At 38.3% G+C, this 20,889-nt stretch overlaps 1 protein-coding gene across 1 annotated transcript; it reads right to left on the bottom strand.

Moving 5' to 3' along the window:
* Positions 1-4,178: 4,178 nt before the first annotated feature.
* On the bottom strand, positions 4,179-19,212 carry CLDN1 (claudin 1). The gene is made up of 4 exons (XM_006897061.1): positions 18,990-19,212; positions 8,687-8,851; positions 6,091-6,175; positions 4,179-4,341 (listed from the first exon to the last, which is right to left on the bottom strand). Exons 1-4 carry the CDS (start codon positions 19,210-19,212, stop codon positions 4,179-4,181), a joined length of 636 nt encoding a protein of 211 aa, XP_006897123.1.
* Between the last annotated feature and the right edge of the window lie 1,677 nt (positions 19,213-20,889).

Here is a 20,889-nt window from a genome sequence, read left to right as displayed (position 1 = left end):
AACCAGCTGGAGGGTCAGTTATGGGTCGGTCCTGACTCAACGGTACACAACAAGGGCCGTTTTTAGGAGTCCGTAGTATATGTGTGGGATGGGGTGGAGCAGACAGAAATTTTACATCTGAATCCCATAGGGGAAAAAAAAAGGAAAACATTCATAAACAGGTCTTAGTCAACACTAAGACTGATAAGCTTGAATGTGTGAAGGAAAATGAGTGATATGGAATCTGCCTTGAACATGAGTATATACCCACAAAGAATGTTAAGTCCTAAATGAAGAGGAAAAGGAGTGGATCTGTAGAACAATGACATCCATTTGAGGAGGAGCTCACACAAAAATGAATATCCACTTTGCTGATCTGAAATCAAGTGTTTCATTTGGGATCTCTTTTTAGAAACATGAGAATTATGTTCCTTTAACATTTCATGAAAAGTAACCCTGGTGACGCAAGGGTTAAGCACTTGTCAGCTAATTAAAAAGTGAAGAATTAGAATCCTCTGACTTTTCTGTGGATGAAAGGTATCTTCTGTAAAGAGCAATTACTGTCTTGGAAATTCTACTCTGTCCTGTTGTATGGAGTTAGAGAGTCAAAATCAACTCCAGGGCAATGTTTTTTTTTTGTTGTTGTTTTTTTTAACAATTCTTAGGTTTGGGCCCTATCAATGGTAATCTAAACTTTGTAGGAAGAGTTGTTGGTACTGTAGTGTACCTTTGAGCTGGAACTGACCCAACCTGATCCTTCAGTGTGTTTACAGAGACAATAAACCTCTCAGGAGATTGCCCATCCTCCTCACATGGTGCAACTGGTAGATTTGAACCAGGTGCCTTTGGGACTGCAGCTCAGGAATTTCCATAATCCTCTTATCCATCAGGCTAAGGCCTGCAACTTCATTATCAGAATTACAATCCCTTGTTTACAATTTTGGCTCTTTAATATGAAAGTTTTTCAGGGAGAGGCTACCCTTAAGGACAATTGCAGTAAAGATAATTCTGGTAACAATTACTGATGCCAGAAAATGAGAACAAAATGTAATCATCTCTTGTTTTCCTAAGAGCTAGTGTTGATTGTAAACATTACACAGACAATGGTGGAGCTCTAACCTGCTCTGGCATGTTTCCTCCCGGGAAGGAGCACGGCCATTCTTTATTTGCACAGAAACTTTGTCAATTATAGTATTTCTTGCCCTCTTTAATAATTGGTGTTCATAGTATCATGTTCACTTTTTATGAATGAGAAAAGTAACTTCTCTACACATATTACAAACCTTCAAACCTTGATGAGGAGCTCAGTTGGAGAGAAATAGGGCATCCCAGTGGGTGGAGCCCTTCAAATATTGGTTGGACTGACCTGGAGGCAACATCAGCTCTTTCCCAGGAAGCTCATAGTGAGTCAGATCCTATCGTGAGCCGCCTCCTATTCGAAGCAGGGCAATCTTGCAATAAATTACTATAAAAACAAGCCAATAAGTTGTGTGTGTGTGTTTTTTTTTACTAAAAAACTTTTATTGAAAAAGAATAATGCTTTATACAAACAAATTCCCAGTAAAATACACAAAACCCCCTAATATATCTACCAGTCTGTTTCCAGGTGCATAGCAGAGTATACAAATACTGTGCTATGGTTAATGTGCTTGGCTGTTTGGTGGCTTGAGACCACCTATAGGCACCTCAAGAGAAAGGCCCTGTGATCCACTTCCAGAAAACTCAGTGCCTGGAAATGCTCGGGAGAAGTTCTCCTCTGGCACTCATGCAGTCAGCATGACTTGATAGGTTCTAATTAGTTAGCAGGGTGTGAAAAGAACAAATTCTGGTGTAACAATTTTGTTAGTCATTCTGGATTCTAGGCTCCTCTGTAGATTTCATCAACTGGAACCTACATGCATTTCTAATCCTCACTAGGATTTCTTTCTATGACTATCATTGTAGAGTCAAATTAAATCTGGAAAATTATCTGAGGTTTGTATCTATTTTAAGAGGACTTGAACCTAACAAAATTATGTCTCCTAAAGCTGCGACCAGATGATAGACTTCAAAGTACTGTTTCTAAACTAACTGTCCTTGAAGTGTTAACTATGAGTGAATGGCAGTAACTCTGAGAGTATTTCTTAGCAGATATATTTTTGAACAGTCTTGGAGGTAAATACAATCCAATAATGATAGTATTGCCAGCATTTATATTTTTTTGTTTTACCTTCTCAGTCTGCATATTTATATTAATGATTAAGACAAGAAGCTTATTTCCTAAAATTTTCTTTTTCAGTTATTTGTAATTTTACAATCTATGCATCTGAATTCTTCAACGCTTACATAGCATAATACTTTCCATTTAACAAAACCGTATCTAATGTATCTTATTTCTTTGGATCCTCACCACAATCCTGTGAGGTAGGCAGGGAAAAAGTCATCAGCCCTTACTTTTTCTATAGATGAAGAAATAGATCTATGGCAGTCAAAGGCCTTGCCCAGAATCAAATAGTCACTGATAGCACCAAAATTGAAACGCAGGTCTTTGGACACAAAAGCCAAGATCCTTTCCTTGATGTCCTCCTCTAGCTTAAGTGAAATCCGGGATGTTTTTTCCTGTCATGCAAATTAAGAACAATTACAAAAATTGAGCAGGCTACCAGCAACATAATAGACAGAGGTGGGGGGGGGGAAGAAGAAAAAAAAAGAAGAGAAGAAAACAAACTCTTGAAAAAAAGAAGCTGTTGAATGTTGTGAAGACATTTGTACAGGTTTTGTTCATTGACTTTTAAACAGGCAATTGAGCAAATAAAATCTAATTAGGCATATTTCATGTTCAAAGAATGAGAGTAATATCAAGTAATTAATACTCACATCACCTCTACCAGCTGGTTAAGTATTATTATCTCCATTTGGCAGATGGGCAAAGAGGTAGCAGATTAAATGACTTGTTTACAGCTACAGAGAGAATATTTGTCATCACTTTATCATTCCCCAAAGTCTACCATTTTGTTCAGGCAAACAGACCACACCTCTCTGCAAGAAGAGGTCAACTATTTGATAATTGCATAGAGGGAGATCAGTGCAGGTGAGGGAAGAGAACGAACCAGGTAGTTTAGGGGAATACACAACTGCAAATAAGTGGTTTAAGAATTCAAATCAATGAAACTGTTACAACACTTGGGAAAGCAGTTTGTGCAAGGTTACACAAGGGGAAAAGTATTTTCAAAACAAGCAAGTGTTCTAGGTCAGAGTACAGGGACTGTGTGTGAAAGTCAACAGAAGTATATTGTTCTGGTCATGCAAAAAGATGTGTCCCCAAAACTCTTATTTCTATGATGCTCTTTTTTATTTTAGGAATGAAAATAGATGTTTCTGGAAATATGGTCTTAGAATTTGGTATTAGAGGCCAACCTAATAAAAATCAAATAAGGGTCTGGAGAATGATCTACTAATGGAAAAGCAAATGCTACAAGTTCATGGTTAAAAAAAAAAGGTGGAGTACACATATGCAAAAGGTAAAGAATTTACATTTAATAGATTGGGAGCTCTGGTGGCATAGTGGTAAGGAATTGTGCTACCAATGCAAAGGTTCAAGTTTCGAATCCACCAACTGCCTGGAGGGTCAGCTGTGAGTTGGTTCCAACTCAAGGGTACACAACAACAACAACAATCAGTGTGAATTAGGTCTTAGGTCAAAGGCATTAAAAGCTGATAGGGAAGGGAAAATTATCTTTGACCCATTAGATTATATATGTATATATGAAGAAAAATTTTTTTAAAATCAACTGCTTATTTAATCAGTATGGAATTAAATATATATACTAATTACTTTTTTCTTTTTGGTGATATTTTAAGTGTGCTTGTACAAACATAAGAGTAAGAGTTAGTTAGAATCTAGTTTCTTCCTAGAAAAACATGTATATATACACATATTTATATATATTTAAGGAGCATCCCGTCTCCACATTTGAGTCTCCTCAATGGGAAGCAGTAACCTGTACAGGATGTCCTTACAATATCAAGGCAAGGACATACAATAAAACTAACCACCTTCATCAGTGAATATTTTTTTAAAAATAATTTTTTTGGATTCTTTTGTTTTTGGAATACCAATGTCCAGACAATAATAAGTCTAAGTAAGGCTTTCAGGTTGCCAATCATATTTCAATGTCCATTTGCTGTTGGTTTCAACAGATTGTCTCCTTTCGCTTGTGTCACACGTAGTCTTTTCCACTGGAAGGTGTTGGTTTCGGATAGGGACGTGGTGTTGGGTAAGAGGTTGATTTTCGGGGACAGGAACAGCAGAGCAGGCCACCTCCCAGAAGGCAGAGAGAAGCTGCAGCCCAGCCAGTGAAGAGAGCCTGACCAAACTCATACCTGAAAAGACAGGACAGTTCATGTACTTAGGGGATGATTCTGGGAGCTCTTCTAAGATACATAAGAAAGAAAACTTCACACCTGCGTTTATTTCTTTTGAAAATAATCCCCCATCATCCCTTGGGGAAGAACTTTCTGTACTTTAACACACATACATAAGTATGTTTACACACAATTGTTGACAATTAGACTTGTAGTACCAGTTTAATTAAGCAAACATTTCCAAAGACTTTGTAAGTGTACGAGGCACGTAATGTAAATTTATGCATTTTAGAAAACAAATTTGGACCGTGATTCCTAGTCTAAAACTTAGCATGTCACTGAAGGAATTCTAGTGGCCTAGTATTTAAAAAAGTTGTGCTGCAACCCCAAAGGCAGGCAGTTCAAATCCACCAGCTACTCCATGGGAGAAGTATGGGCAATCTCCTCCTCTGTGATTAAATTGCCTCTGAAAACCCACTGGAAGGTTAGCTACGGGTCGCTTCCAACTCAATAGCACAACAACAACAACAACAATACTGCTACTAAGTAGCACCACATTACATTAAAAATTGTCACAAATTTGAAGGAGGCTGTTAAGAGTTTTTAATAGTTGATCCTAGGTAACCACATAAATTGAAATTCCCAATTCCTGGTTTGTAAATCATTTCTCAGAAGTCTGTGGATTGCATGGAATTAATAGGATATTGATGAATAAATACATGAACTAACCTACACTGTTGAGAGTGAAGTAACCAAGAATGATTGAGGACAAGGGTGGAGGGTGGCCAAATCGAAAGCATAAAGCCTAGAATCTAATGCAAATTCAACTGGTATTATTACTGTTTGCCACTTCTTAGTATCAGTCTGCTCTTCTGCTAAAGCAGGGTAATTCCATTTGCCTCAATGGACAGCTTTCAGGATCCCATGAGATAATATAAATAACAATTGTATATGGCTAGCAATTTATAAAGTGCTTTCACATGCCTTACTGCTATTATTATACTCTAGTAAAATTTTATCTCCTTGGCCTCCAGCAGTTTCTGTCCTCAGGTTATATGTCTTATGGGATGGGCTCCAACATAATCATGTCAATTTGTGCTCTCCTGAATATGGATGTTAATATAAAAAGAAACACACCTTATCTCTCCAAGCACTGGGATTTTTCATCCATTTGTCCTAACACTTAACAAGCAATAATTACATCTTACAGTTCTGACTCTAAATGTGGTTATTAGTCTTTAAAGATGTGAAGACAGGAGATGAAGAGTTTTCTTCTACTGATCAAAGAGGCTGGTTATGTGCTAGTCAACAATCAAGCCTTTAACTTCCACATGTCACCATATTAAATATGAAATATTATTTGCTAATCCCTATAGTAGTTTCCCCCCAATTAATTGTAAAATGTTTATTAATTATAAATAACTATAGTTTGGTATCAGACAATATATACTTCAAAGAGGAATGTTCAAATATACTAACATCTTTATTATATTAGAAAGAAATAAAGGCTCAGCATAGATTTGGAAAGTACAGTGCTTGGAACTTTCTACTTTGAAGTATTTTGCTATTAATATAGGCTGTTAAAGCAATTATGAACCTCATTTTAACATGAGTCATAAGTAATTCAAATTGTTTGCAAGTTTGACATAAAATGACACATAATTCCTGAGAACAAATCTAGGACAAGCAACAGCACTAGCTGGAATTTCCAGGATATAAAAAAAAAATTCTCAAAGAATAAACAATGTCATGCATGAATAGCATTACCTGTTATTAACTGGGGTCATTGGGTCATAGAATGTTTGAACAATTCTATTGCCATACCATGCTGTGGCAACTAAAATTGCCATACCTACAGAAATTCAAAAGAAAAGATTGTTAATTACACTGAACATAAATATACAGTCCGCTAAACCTGAAAGTAAGTTTGTAAGAATGAAATACCATCAATAGTGCTAGGATTTTATTTTAGTATTACATGCAAGAGTGGTTCAGATGTGATTTATCTAGTTTTCTCATAAAAGAGACAAAAATACTAGAACCGAGGTAGGTAGAGTCTAACTCCCTTATGTCATGTTGGTCACCACTTAAGTATTCAAGGCCACTTTGGCATAAATGGCACAATGTTTTGTTAGGCTGTTTGGATGGGTTTTTTTTTTTCTTCTCCATCTTCAGCAGATGAATAACATTCAAAATTCCCTTCGAATATTTTGTCATTAATTAGTGTCCATAGTGCACACTTTTTATAAAGTTAATACCCTTATCCATAATGATATACTATTACTGGAAAAAGAGAGGATAAAATCCTTTCATACTCTTCTTGAAGCTAAAAAAAAATTTACATTTCTGTGGAGTCAAAACAGACCTATCTCAAAATGGATCAGACCTGCAAATTTACATTGTTCCACCAACACATACTGCAAATACCATCTTAAGAGTTGGTGGAGACATCGCAAGAGAAATGTACTCAGCACAATGCCTAACTCAACTTGTTTTGTATTTTAATAACACCAGAGAAAAACTTAGTCCAAGTAAACCATTCTATTATTTCTTAAAATACAAAATAATTAGGTATTTTTTTCAAGGATATAAAATAAACTTTCTCTAATGACTACTATAAATGCATCAATATAGGCAGATTATTGGTTTTGCTTCATGTTTTACTCCTTAACTGTTTAAAAGTTGAAGAGTAGTTTAAACTAATTGCCTGTAATATTTTACAGGGGGAGGGGAGACAAAGCTTTGTATATATGATTATATGGACCACAAGAATGGTCTTGGACCTGCAGACCTTGTTCTTTAGGAAGTCCGGAAATGGAAACAAGTGGGAAACAACCAATAATGAGAGACAAAAGAAGACAATCAAAGGATGAGACTTTATAGTAAAATTTTTCATAGCTTTGATAGCAAAGAAACCTTTTGGAAATAAAGCACCATCTGCGTCTTTTCTGGCAGGCATTAATTTGCTGTTGTTGATTGTCTTAGAGTCAAGCACAACTCATAGTGATCCCATGAACAAAAGGCCCGAAGCCCCTTTACAACTATTGACATTTATCAAAGCTCATAGAGTTTCCGGAGGCATGTTGTTTAGGAAGTGGATGCCACTCTTGCTTCCAAACCTGTTATAGTATGTTATTGTTGTTATGTGCCATCGAGTCACCTGTGATGTATAGTGACCCTATGTGCAACAGCTCTGGACCCTTCCCTGTCCTGAGACAGTCTCACTAATTCTGACACACCAACCCCCATCGCCCTAATTACTGTATCAATCCATCTCATCCAGGGTCTCCCTCTCCTGCACTGTCTGTCCACCCTTCTGAGCATGATGTCCTTCTGTAAGGACTGATCTCTCCTGGCCACATCCCTAGCCTACAAGGAGAGACTTGGTTTCACCCTTTTCAGAACAGACCTATTTGTTTTCTTGGCAGCCCATGATATGCGTTCAAGACTCTTCTCCAGCACCACACTTGAAGGCATTAGTTTATGTTTGGCTAAATTAAGAGATGGTTACACTTTAGCCACGTCTTTAGTAAAGCCACAGAGACTCTTTCCTCATGATAAGTCCAAGTATTTTGCTATCATCTCTTGTATGATGTTTTGTCAAAGAAATAATAAGGAAAGTTTAACACTAGTTTTTTTCTAGTAGTAGAATTTATATCACTACTGTCACTAAAAAATAGACTATTTTATAGGGTATTCTATTTAGAATAAGCCTTAATTAACCATGCAGTCTCATTATTAAACATTTTAATAAAGCAACAAATTCATATTTTGTATGATGAATAACCCCTCATTCTTTTGTCAGGGCCATTCTGTACTTTCTTTTCTAAATCACTGGATTTAACTCCCTATAAGTCCCATACACCACTGATATTTTTTTGACCTATCAGTTCTCTTAACGTAGAATTTTGTCCCAATTTTTCTCCAATAAACTAAAAAAGTATATTAATTTATACTTTCCTCAAGGAACTGTGTGATTCATATGCTCTTTGTATTTATTTTTAGTATACCACATGTTCTTTTCATCACATGTACTTCCAAAATTGATCCTAAATTCTAAATTACATAGACTCATGTATTAGTGTTTGCTAGTTACAGTCAACTCTACTTAGTGAGACTGGTTATAACAAACAGTGTGACATCTGAAAGCTCAGTGAATTGACCTACCTATAGTGAACACAAATCTCAAAGTTTCATTAGCATCTCTCTGAAAATCAGCTTGAATTAAGATTTGTGTCTTCGGATGGTAGAGAGTCTTAAATAAGCAAATTCAAGTGTCAAAATTCAAAACTGTCTAAGGAAACTGAGCTTTATCATTCCAGCACCAAATAATAAAATGAAAGATGAACAGGTGATATCTTACCTGCAAATAAAAACAATGCCCCCCCGATGACAGCCATCCTCAGCTTCTGTGTTTCATCATCTTCCATGCACTTCATGCACTTCATGCCCATGACGGCCACAAAGATTGCTACCAGTCCCAACAGGATGCCAATCACCATTAAGGCCCTTGTTGCTTGCAGAACAGCTGACCAGAAAAATAAAACAAAACAAAAACATATTACAACATTTCAAAATCATCATGCCAAGATTAAACAAGAGTGGTTAGAAGTAACCAACCAGACACATTTAAATTTTAAATGGACCCAGGAGACTCCAGTTCTAATCACATTTCTGCTTGTAAGTAGGAGATCAAGACCAATCAAGTGACTTCAGTTCATCAAAACATAGTTTCTTTTCCAGAAAAATAGAAGCTGGATGATGAATAAGAGGCCCTGCAGCTCTGACATTTTGATTTCAACATAAATTCAAAATCAACCAGAAAAGTAATTAATGTTCCAGTTGAATAGGTTTAGCTGAACTAATACCTCTTTAATCCTTACTAATAAGGTATTCTAATTCAGAAATAACAATCATATGTATTATCCTTTATGTGAAATCATTTATAATTAAAATTCTTACAACATTTTGTGGTTAGTCAGCAGCTCTATATGACATTCTTCAAGTGTTTTGTTTTTTAAAAACTGGGTGAATTAAGAAGGTAAGAAATTGATACTTTAAAGATTATCATAACTAGATAAGCAACATTTGTCTCTCCAGTGAATAGAAGGAAATATGAGAACAATTTTCTGAGACAAAAAAAGAATCTTTCAGATATGACTCCAACACACTGTGTGGTAGGTTCTAACTGAGAGATATTACTGGGTTTTAACAATTAACTACCAGATGATAAAATAACAGGTACAAGAATCCAATGGAGATATTTCCTTTCATTGTATCTTCGTATGTTTGGCATGATTAAATAGAAAGGGTTAAATCTGAGAGAATATGCCAGCATGTTTCTTGAAGATTGAAAATGTGATGTCATCATTACATCAATGATATAGAACCTAATTAAAAAAAATAGTATGAAGCTAAACTTTACCATGGTTTAATATTGAATTTGGAAGGAGTGGGCGGCATCCACTTCCTAAACAACATGCCTCTGGAAATTGTATTAACTTTGATAAATTACGATAGTTATGAAAGGCTTCCGGCAAACTTTTGTTCATCGGGTCTCTATGAGTCATGCTTGACTCCATGATAATCAACAACAATATTGGATAGAAGAGGATATTTTGTTTTTCTGTGTTTTTCTTTCTTTTTACATAAAAATCATTATCTCGATAGCCTTATCATGTGACAAACATATCTGCATATTGGTAGGTCACTAAGTATTTCCTGAGACCAGGTTTCTATCATGCAAAATGTGAAAGATGATATCTTCAACCAGGGAGTGAAGACTAATTGTCTCCTTGATGGTCTTCAAAAGTTGATGAGGAGATGGCAAGATTATACTACCATTTTTTTCCCTTTTACTTAATTCACTTTATTTCTGTTAGACAAAAACTATGTGGTGGCCATAGCTTGAACCTGGGTCTTCTGCATGGAGACTCTGGTACGGGTCTTTCTAATTTAAACCATTGTTCAGTTTTGACATCTTCAGGGTTGACACTTAGATTATCAATCAATTAAAACAAATGAGTTTTTTTTAATTTATTATTAATTTCAATGAAAATTTAGAGACTTTGGATTTCCATTCATTCACTGTTGCAAAACCAATGAGTTTTTAAACATTATTGAATTTTAGTTTGTTGAAATTTTCATACCTGCTATAACGAGACCATAACAAAACTCTACTAACTACTTTTATAAAAGTATCAAAGATATTTTTATAGAGCTTTAACGATGTTTTGGAAGGCAAAATTAATTTTTGCTTGATTTATTTATGAAACAATAGAAACTTGGCGTTAACATATCTGTTAGCTATGAAACCAATTAGTCAGCAAAATACCTCATAACTGTGCTAGGGCACATACATTCACCAACCACACATTTAGCTCAGAATCAGGGTGGTTCAGATACTGTTGAATCCAAAGACATACTACACTAAATAATGGGTTTACCAGGAATTATAAGTATTGTTATAAGCTATAGTATTATAGCTTATAACACTATTACAAAACTTCCTGGAATGACAAACCATGTTACGGCAAGAAGAGAAAGTACTTAAGATTTCATCATTAAGACCATGTTGCTTTTTTATTTTCCAGAAGCTTTTGTAAAGACTATTATTATTTAGAAGGAAAATGGAAGGGGGAAAATATTCCTAAACTCTTATATGTAACATGGGTTTCAAATTTGGTTCAAGGATCCCATTCACTGGATTCAATGCAGGGAAACCAGAACAGTTAAAACAATACTGAAAAAAGGACAAGATTAGAGAAGTCATGCTTCTTGATTTCAAATCATACTATAAATCCACAGTAACTAAGAGAACACAGTACTGGGAAAAGGGTAGAAGGATAGAATAGGGAATAAAATGAAGAGTTCATAAACTCATATATCTAGGATCAACTGATTTATTGACTAGCCACAAGTCAAGGTAATTTGCTGCCCAGCAGTCAGAACTGACTCATAGCTGATCCTGCAGGGGGTTTTCAAAGCTACAAATTGCATGCAAAGAGGTCACCCATCTTCCTCCCATGGAATCGGACTGTCAGCGAGGCACCACTTCTGTGGATAATTCCCTACACATTAGGTCACCGGAGCGCCCTTAATTTTTGACAAGAGTATGACAATAATGAAAACTGGTCTTTCTCAAAAGAAGGAGGAGAGGAGCAAAAATTATCAGTGGCTAGAAGAAAGAGTAACCACCTTTACCAGACTGTCTGAGATCATTTCTCCTTTTTAATATGAAAATCCTGCATTCTGGATTGAGATGGTTGGTCATCATTAAGAAGCGTGATAGAAAATGGAAAGTAGAAGGACTTAGGTTTAGTGAGGTGGATAGAAGACATACATGGGCCTTAGCAAACTAAAGTAAAAGGTTTGAATATTTTTTCTAAGAGCAATTAGAAGTTACTAAAAGATACAAAAAAGGGAGTCTTGGTGGTGCAGTGAAGTAGTTGGCAGCTAATTGAAAGATTAGTGGTTTGAACCCACTCAAGTAACTTCAAAGAAGACAGAACTGGTGAGATACTTTGGTGAAGATCTAGTGATATAATTCTGTAAAGATTACAACCAAGAAAACTACATAGGTAGTTTCTACTCTGTCACGTTAGATTACAATGAGTAGGAATTAACTCATGGGACCTGATAATAACAACACACAGAGCACACATTCTTCCTATCGTAGCCTTTTAAATACAGATCACACCTTCCATCTCTCAGCCACCTTCACTTGGCTTTTTCCTCCTAAATATCTAGTTTTCCAACTCTTTATTATTCACTTTTGTTGTTATGTTTTCATTTCTCCCCTTGATTTCCACCTTCGTAGAGTCGTAGGGCGTCAGAGTGGACTTTGGTTCCTTTAATAATCATGATCTTTACTTCCATGGAAACGGAAGCCAGTAGCCTGGCCAGCCTGAGCACTTAGATCAGAGAGTGCTCTTCATAAGGAGTCTCCTGGGCATTGGTCTCCTGAGTCAGGCTTGCCCAAAACCACTGACCGCCCAGACACGTATAAACTACTCCAGGGCCTCGCTGCACCTCCTGGGGAATCATCTGACCTGACATTTTTAATCTCTAACTCCCCTTTCCCTTAAAATCTTACAGAAAATACACATGACTCATGCTAAGCGCATTTGACTCTTACCACTTCAGCAAACAAAGCTTTTCTAAGGGGAGAGGGAGTAGATATTTTGTTACATGGGCTAATTACCCTACTATTGTTTATTGTTTTACAAAACAGTGTATTGTTTGTATGATGTAAAAAGAAAATGAAGAAAGATGAATCTCCAGCAGATATAAACCATACAGAGCAAGAGGTTGGCATCATGTTTCATTCCTAAATATTTGCTAAATGAGAATGAAATGGTGAGAAGTGCTGTATTTCATTTATCTCTTGGCACCATTCACTTATAAAATGTCCTTGTGTGTCAGAACACTTGCTTGACAAACACAACATCACATTTCATTTTATTGGAGACCTTTGAAGCAACACTGAAGGATACTTATATATGAAGAAAATATAAGAGAGGAGAGATTAGGTTGAAAATTATAATTGCTTGAAAACTCCTTAGCCAGGTACATATATAATGAAGTAAAAATAACCACGTGTTACGTTACGAGTAAAAAGGGCTTTATGTGCTGATAGAATCTAAATTGCAGTTTTAGACTGGAACCAAATGAACACCTCAAATTAAAGTCTTCTAGAAGCCCTTAAAATCACACATTTAAAGTACATGATTGTGAACTTTGCAATAGCATAGGACAGCGAGACATTCGTATTTTTATCCAAAGCACTGAGCACAACCTCTGGCAAGTTACATGGATTCTGTGCTTATGTTCAATGTATTTGATTTAATTCTATCCTTTTAAAACTATCCTAATACAGCAAGTAAAGAAGCTTGCACTTTTCTGTTTATCTGCACCATTAAACTACTACTAAGCTAAACTCTACTAAACTCTAAGCTAAAGAATATGTGAATGCTGAAATCTTGTTATATAGAAAGCCACATGTAGCTTAGACCATTAAAAGTCATAGATTTATGCTGGTAGGCATAAAACAGCACTTTTTGTTTAACTTGATCTACTTTTTAAAGTATATGGTCAATGAATTTCCAAGATGATGGTTCCTTCTAATAGAATTATGGGCAGCAGAGTAGAGAAGTTGAAAGAATTGTTTGAAAGATATAAAATAGTATTTGGAGCCAGAGTTCTTTTGTATTGTTGATGTTGAGCTGATTGGGTTTGATTGGAACTCATTTAGAAGCAAAGCCATTCCTCTCATTAAGATTCCTAAAGTCCACTATTGTGGAGTCTATACAAATACCTAAACAGTCCGCATCAGATTTCTGTAAATTTTAATGAGAGAAGACATCTACATCTTTCTCCCTTAGAGCAGCTTATGGGTTCAAACTGACAATTTCTCTGTATGTAGCCCATTATTCAACCTGCTATGTACCAGGGCTCTTGTTTAAGGTTCCTATGGGCTTTTATCTACAACACTGGTGGCCTAATGGTAAGAAGTTGCACTGCAATTTCAAAGTCATGTACATGGACAGTCTCCTCCTATGGAATTTACTGCCTCACTTGGTTCTGGCTCAATGGCACACATACACAAGAAATAAGGACTTTCATGGGGAGTTCTGATGGCCTAGTGGTAAGAACCAATGCCAACCTCGGGGCAGTGGTTCAAATCTACCAGCCTACTCCAGAGGGGAAAGATAGGCAATCTTCTCCCGTGTAATTTACAGTCTCTGAAAATCCATTAGAGGGTCAGGTCTGAGTTGGATCCAAACCAATGGCAATGAGTGAGAACCTGTTAATTTGCAAATATATCTACAGAGACAAGCAACTAAAGTTGTCCACAGAGAATTTGGTTAGCAAACAGTACAAGTCATACAGTGCTATTTCTCTTCATCATTTGCAGGAAGTAGAGAAGATCTTTTATCTACACTTAGCTGGCTGATAATCTCGTGATGAAAGACCCCCTAAGGAGTTCAAGCTAAAAAATATAATTTAAAAAAAACAGTTACTAAGATATTTACTTATACAACAAAAAAATACGTTAGAAGTTACTGATCTACCAGTTAGGTTAATCATCAATGCAGAAAGACAAGTATGTGAAGCATTTTTGTCCCCTCTAAAGCTTTAAAGTCTTGATAACAAGCAAATATTTGTCACTGTCAATGCCATCTACTGACCAAATTAGAACTCTATACGCTATATACTAGAAACAAAATAGGCTTCAATTATACCTGTACCTTCACATGGTACCTCTTTATATCAGCAGTTACTTAATAAATATAAGTCTATTAACTAAGTGAAGTCTTCTCCATCACAAATTTGCCTACGACACATCATCATAGTATTATACTCACTGGGGTTTTTTTTCCCTTTTAAACTCTTTCACTTTGACCAAAGTTTTAAAATTCTCAACAGTCCTCACTGTTAGTCCTTCCATTTTATTGACTTCAGAACCCTAGCATAGCTAATAATTGCAGTGGTCTGAGATGAGAAGCTGTTTTCTAAGCTGTTCTGAAAGTTTCATTAATATTCTTTTTCTCCCGTAGGGAGGGAAAAAGTCTCTGCATTAATTACCCCCATCTCATTTGTTCATCACGTTGGTTAAAGAACTCAAGTTCTGACATCCATCCCTTTTCCTTCAATCACCAAATTGGTGAAAGATTTTCAGTTCTGGAGTTGACTTGAGAAATCAGCTTTGCTGCCTCCTTAGGAGCAAGGAAAGGACCTGCTGGCTCATGTTTGTTGAATAGATGGATGGACCTTGAACTCACCTGTCCATTCCTCTCTCCCACTTTGCCCTATTTCATCAGCAGGGTAACTACAGCCCAGGAAGTTCCCATGACTTATCTTAATGAACACAGCTGCATAGTGAAAACCTAGGTGAAGAACTCAGATAGACCTTCAGATCTCACACCAATAGTTTTGTTTCACTTCCATTCTCCGAAATGTCAGAATTCAGCAATGGTCTCTTGACTACTCTGAGTTCAGCAGAAGTAATGTTGTCTGGAATGGCTTAAGTGGGTGTCCTCCTCTCTGAATGCTTACAACCCAAAGGCTCTCCAAGTCAGTGATTTTGTCTCCCTGATTGAGCCTGACATCATGGTGAGAGTCCTGGGAACCCTCACTTCAACCAATACTCATTATGCACACCTACACACATGTGGATTCATGCAAAGCAAGTTAAACAGGCTGGGGGAGCATATAAACAAATTACAGAAGCGCAGGGTTAGCTGAGACCTAGAAAGAGTCTCGTCTAACCTCCCATTTGTCTAGCGCTTGGATCTTCCCAAAACATTCCTACAAAATAGTTACTCATTCTCTGCTTGAACAACTCCCACCAGACAGGCTACAAAGCCAGTCCGATCTCGAGGCAGCTGTAACTATAAATGTCAAAGAACAAGAAGCAATTAACTAAAGCCTACAAAATAGGCACTATCTTCTCAGAGGTTTGAGAATTGAATCAAAATGAGGAAACAATCAGGTGTTAATCAAGAAAAGTCTGTTATTGCAACTTTACCTGGCATTTTCAATTAGGTATTCGAATCCAACCATTGATGCTCAGTAAATACCGCACAATTAGATGGAACAAAAGTGCAGCCATAGTAAAACCATGGTACTCAGTTTAAGATTATTGTTCCCAAGAAGTTTCTCAGTTACTTTTTAATAAATTCTTTAGTAAGAACCACCTAAACAATCCCACTGGGTCTTATTTCCCATACTACTTCACTTTACTGTCTACCTTCAAAGATTTAGTGAGGGCTATGTGCTTTTTACAGCAGGCAAAGTATTTATACTCTATTAGATGAGCAAGGTATTTGTACTCTGTCCACTTGTAAAGGCTCTTCAAGACTCTGTATCTGGAAGGTAATATAACAAGTAGTCTCCAATGACAAAGGAGGCAAGGCTCAAGTACAGGAAGCTTGTAGTCAAACTTTTCACTTAAAAGTACTACTTGAGAGGCAATATCTTATGAGAAAACACTCCTTTTATTTAAGGGTAATCCTTGTCACCTCTAAGTATCACAGAATTATACCAAAACCAGCAAATGAATCACCAAACCAGGTCTCTTTATTACTGGGTGTGCAGTGGCATTACCCAGCTGAGGAAAGGGAGACAGGTCTCTGGACTCCATCCAAGGGCATCCAGTGAGTCACTGACAGGTTGGGGGAGAGACACTGTGAATCAAAGCTCCCTCTTCTGGGAGCAAAGCCTCAGCCCCACCTTGGGTAAACTTTAACTTAACCAAAATAAAAAGAGGAACTTGATCTGGTGAACCATAGGGGAACTTTCAAAACTCCTCAAAACTTATCAAGAAGAAATCTCCAAAGTATACACGGGTTAGGTATGGGTGGTGGGAGGAAGAGGAATGTTCTTCCTCAATAGCTTAAAAAAATATATGATGGAACTCTTTCAATATACTCTTGGTGGGATTGTAAAATGGTACAACCACTCTGGAAGGAAGTTTGGCGTTTCCTTAAAAAGCTGAAACATAGAAATTCCATATGACCGAGACATTCTACTGCTAGGAACAGACGCCAAGAAAAATAGAACTGAGACACTAGTGGATATTTGTATACCTAAGTTCATAGCAGCGTCATTCATAATAGCAAGAACATGGAAACAGCTCAAACGTCCCTCAACAAACGAATGGATTGAGAAATTGTGGTACATTCACACAGTGGAATACTATGTGGCAATCAGGGTTGACAATTTTGAAAAACACTATATAATATGGGAAAGACTAGAGAGCATCATACTAAGTGAATGGACTCAATCTCATAAGGACAAGTACTGCATAAGACCATTATTGTAAGACTAGGATAATCAGTAGAATGTGGATAAAAGTCTAAGAGGAGAAAGGAAGGCACAGGGGGCTAAGGATGGAGATTGGGGAAATGATGGGAGTTTGGTGGACAGAGGGAGGAGGTAAAGGAATTGGGATGGATCTAGTAGGGTCCTGAAAAGACAGGGGATGGTGGGCACAGTTCAAAGGGGATTAATTTTATAAAATACAGTGTATGGGAATGTCTGTATGAAACGTGATGTGAATGAAAGAATGTGTAAAACACACAAAAAATGATTATTCTGAAAAAAATGAAAAGAAAGCATTTTAACACGTTATCATGCACATACAGCATAAATTTTAATCCACAGAGTCATTAAAGAAGTTAAAGGAAAACCTATCTCAGCATGTTGAAAGCAAACCATTTTGATCAAAGGAATAGAATCGACGAATAGATTGCTGTGTGATTCCTTTGGACCTCTATATGGATCAATCCTTTAAACACAGTGACCCAAATGTGTCTGTCACCTTCGGTACTAACCATTGTGAAATCCCATGATTGTTCATGGTAGCAAAGCAAATAGAGCATAGGAAACAAGTAAGCAGTGCATACTTTCTAAAATTATACGTATGATTTTGGTTGACAAAGTCCTAACATGGGAACTTGGAGAAGCTGGGATGACCACACTCAAGACCTCACATCCACAGCACCTGCATTCCACAGGTGTTCAGACAGAATCAGAACATGTATTTTACAACTCCAAACAACGTGGTGTTTTACAAAACCACACATGTGTTATTAAAAGGTGCTTCTCAGTAGGCGGTGGACAAAAACCACTGAAGTAAACTTGAGGACTGCAATGCAGTTTCACCTTGTAGGACAGTTGAATCGTTCACGTCATCCTGGCACACACAGAAGGCTGTGAGGATGCCAGGGGCAGGAGAGCGCATTGCTTGTTTATAAAGGAACGGCTAAGGAAACTTTTCAAGTTAGTTGAAGAGCAGAGTTAAAAGAGATAGGCACTGCTAAAGAACTGAAGTAATTTCCCAAGATACTCCCAACTACAAGTCACCATTACCTAATTAAGTGGGAATTTAATGACTTCTTGTCATGGCACTTAAAAAAAGGAGGAGAGAAAGAGGGAGGGGAGGAGACAGGGAGGGAGAGAGGGAGCGAGAGAGAGGGAATTCCTCTGATTTTTTAACATACCAACTTTAGAAACACGTTGCTCTACATAAACTCCACAAAAGTGAGAGCAGAACAAGCCACAGAGAAGTCCCTTCATAAGGGATCCAAACTTGAAGCCGCTTTCCTTTGCCTTCACTCCCTTCCTCCTCCAGCTGACCTCTGCACTCATCACCTGTGTCTATTTGGACATAAATTTCCTCAGCACCTTCACTCATCCTTTCCCATTATCATTGGGCGAGTATTCAGAATCTTTCTTTCTTGTCATACTTTTCCAACTGCTACCAATCATTTCTTTCTAAAACAACACGCTACGGGAACATCCTTGTTAAATTTGAGCCCTTAGCACCTTATCACTTTACACACAACATTGGATTGTTCCGGTTGGGAGTTTAAAATGGAGTTTGGCGCTCACCTCACTCTTTCTGACCCTAAACAGAGACAGCGGAGAGCACTGAGTTAAGAGACACAACAGAGAGAACAGTGTGGCCAGGTGAGTTAGAGACAGAAGTAGAGTTTTGGCTCCCGGACTCAGGGAGTCCGAGCTAAGATCCTTTCCATTTTTGCACAAGGAAGGCAGTCACCTGTTCAAATAATGACTGTTAATCAAATAAGCACTCAAGAGAATCATTTGATGGCCACTACTATTTCGTTTGGGACTCTAAGGCCGGGGGAGGCACTTACCTGGCAGGTTCAACAAGGAGTCGAAGACTTTGCATTGGATCTGCCCGGTGCTCTGCGACACGCAGGACATCCACAGCCCCTCGTACATGGCTTGAGCGGTCACGATGTTGTCGCCGGCATAGGAGTAGATCTTCCACTGGGGCATGGCGATGCTGACGATGGCGCCGATCCAGCCCAGGAAGGCCAGGATGAAGCCCAGCAGCTGCAACCCCGCGTTGGCCATGGCTCGCTTGGCGCGCGCGCTGGCTCGGAGGAGGCGGAGGACGAGGCGGAGGACGAGGCTGAGGGTCTGCAGGTGCGCGCCCGGGCGGCGAGAGGGGGAGTGGCGGAGCCGCGCTCTGGAGCAGGCGCAACCGAGAGCCCTGCGGTCCGCACCGCCGCTGGCGAGGAGCCGGGTCTGGGTCGGGCTCGGGCGCAGTGAGGATGCTCCTGCTCTCAGACTGCGGGACTGCGGCGGCCGACTGCGGGCACCGCGATTTAAAGCAGCTCCGCCCACAGCTGGCCCGGCCACCGCGCGCGCCCCCTGGTGGTTTTGGGGTGGCTCGGGGGAGGGAGAAACCAGTGCGCTCTGGGCGGAATCTCCTGCTCTCCCTGTGGGGACTTGTGGGGGTGGGAGGTGAAAAGCCTCTCTCCTCGCTCTCTGCCTGCCTTTTCTTTCCTATTGCCATGCTTCTTGAACCTTTCACTCATTTATTCACTCACTGACACACTCATTCATTCATTTCACATTTGTCAGAAATATACTCCTGTAATCTCTTAAAAAGCGTGTTGTTCTTGTTATGTGCCCTTGAGAAGCTTGCGACTCATAGCGACCCTTCACCTGCTCTATCCTGAGCAAACTTCATCGTCTTTGACACTCCTACCCCCATTACCCCGGTCATTGAATCAATCCATCTCATTGAGGGTTTTCCTCTCTTGGGCTGTCTCTCCACCCTCCCAAGCATGATGTCCCTCGCCAAGGACAGGTCCCTCTTGGAACATGCCATAAGTATGTCCACAAGAGTATCACATTTTAAAATTGTTCAGTATCTTACTCAAATATATCTTCTGGCTAACTGCCCTGCCTCCCCTCTTCACAATCCTCTCTCCTTTCCTCAGTTTCTTCTCTCTTCTTTGCTCCCTCTGTCCTCATTCTCTTCTTTCCTTTAAAGTTTCTGCTAAAATGGTAACTTTCTGCAAAACTCATAAAAATGTGTTTGTTTTTTTTATTTTATAGAGTAGGAAAAAAATAAAACCAATATTCCCACACACAGAGAGCCTCACAGTAAATTAAGAGCATATTCAGGACCTAATCCCAGGTCCTCTGTATTCCAGTACAAATTGACTAAAAATATGTCCTTTAATCTCTTAGTATCCTTATGAGAAAGAACAGTTACATACACACACACACACAGAGACCCACAGAGACAGAGCTTATTTATCCAAAACTGCATGGGGATTTTATAAGTGACATCCACCCCAAAGGTGATCTTATTCATAAATTAGCAGATTGTTGTGTTGTTAGGTGCTGTCGAATCACTTGCAACTCAGAGCAACCCTATGAATAACAGCTCTGAACCCTGCTCTATCTTGAGCCAACATCATTGACTCTGACCCCATTACCCCAGTCACTGAGTCAATCCATTTCATCCTGGATCTTTGAATTATCAGATTGATAAAAAGTGAGATACTTAAAAATCCTTTCCCCTGGTACAGTGAAGACTGAACTAGGATTTAGGAAGTCCAGGTTCTGCTTTGACTGTCCCAGTGTCTCACTCGGCCTCTGCCTCATGATTACGTCTAACAGAGCCTTGGGTTTTCCTGTGTGGTATCTGAAGCTTCCCTCTTCTACAGTTACTCAGAAGTGGTGTTGTGGTTGGAAATAATTGAAACATTATCACCAGTGTTTTCTGTATGTGGT

Source organism: Elephantulus edwardii, unplaced genomic scaffold (assembly GCF_000299155.1).
Source record: "Elephantulus edwardii isolate Elephantulus edwardi_28Jun2011 unplaced genomic scaffold, EleEdw1.0 scaffold00199, whole genome shotgun sequence".
In the NCBI taxonomy this organism is placed as follows: Eukaryota; Metazoa; Chordata; class Mammalia; order Macroscelidea; family Macroscelididae; genus Elephantulus; species Elephantulus edwardii.
This window is presented reverse-complemented; position numbering and strand designations above follow the sequence as displayed.

What these genes read in the sequence shown, in the direction of transcription:
- CLDN1 (XM_006897061.1), bottom strand. Translation starts at nt 19,212, where the DNA reads ATGGCCAACGCGGGGTTGCAGCTGCTGGGCTTCATCCTGGCCTTCCTG. An exon ending in GGCATTGTTTTTATTTGCAG is followed by an intron (nt 6,176 to 8,686) that starts GTAAGATATCAC and finishes GAATTTCTGTAG; the next exon opens with GTATGGCAATTTTAGTTGCC. An exon ending in ATGACCCCAGTTAATAACAG is followed by an intron (nt 4,342 to 6,090) that starts GTAATGCTATTC and finishes CTGTCTTTTCAG; the next exon opens with GTATGAGTTTGGTCAGGCTC.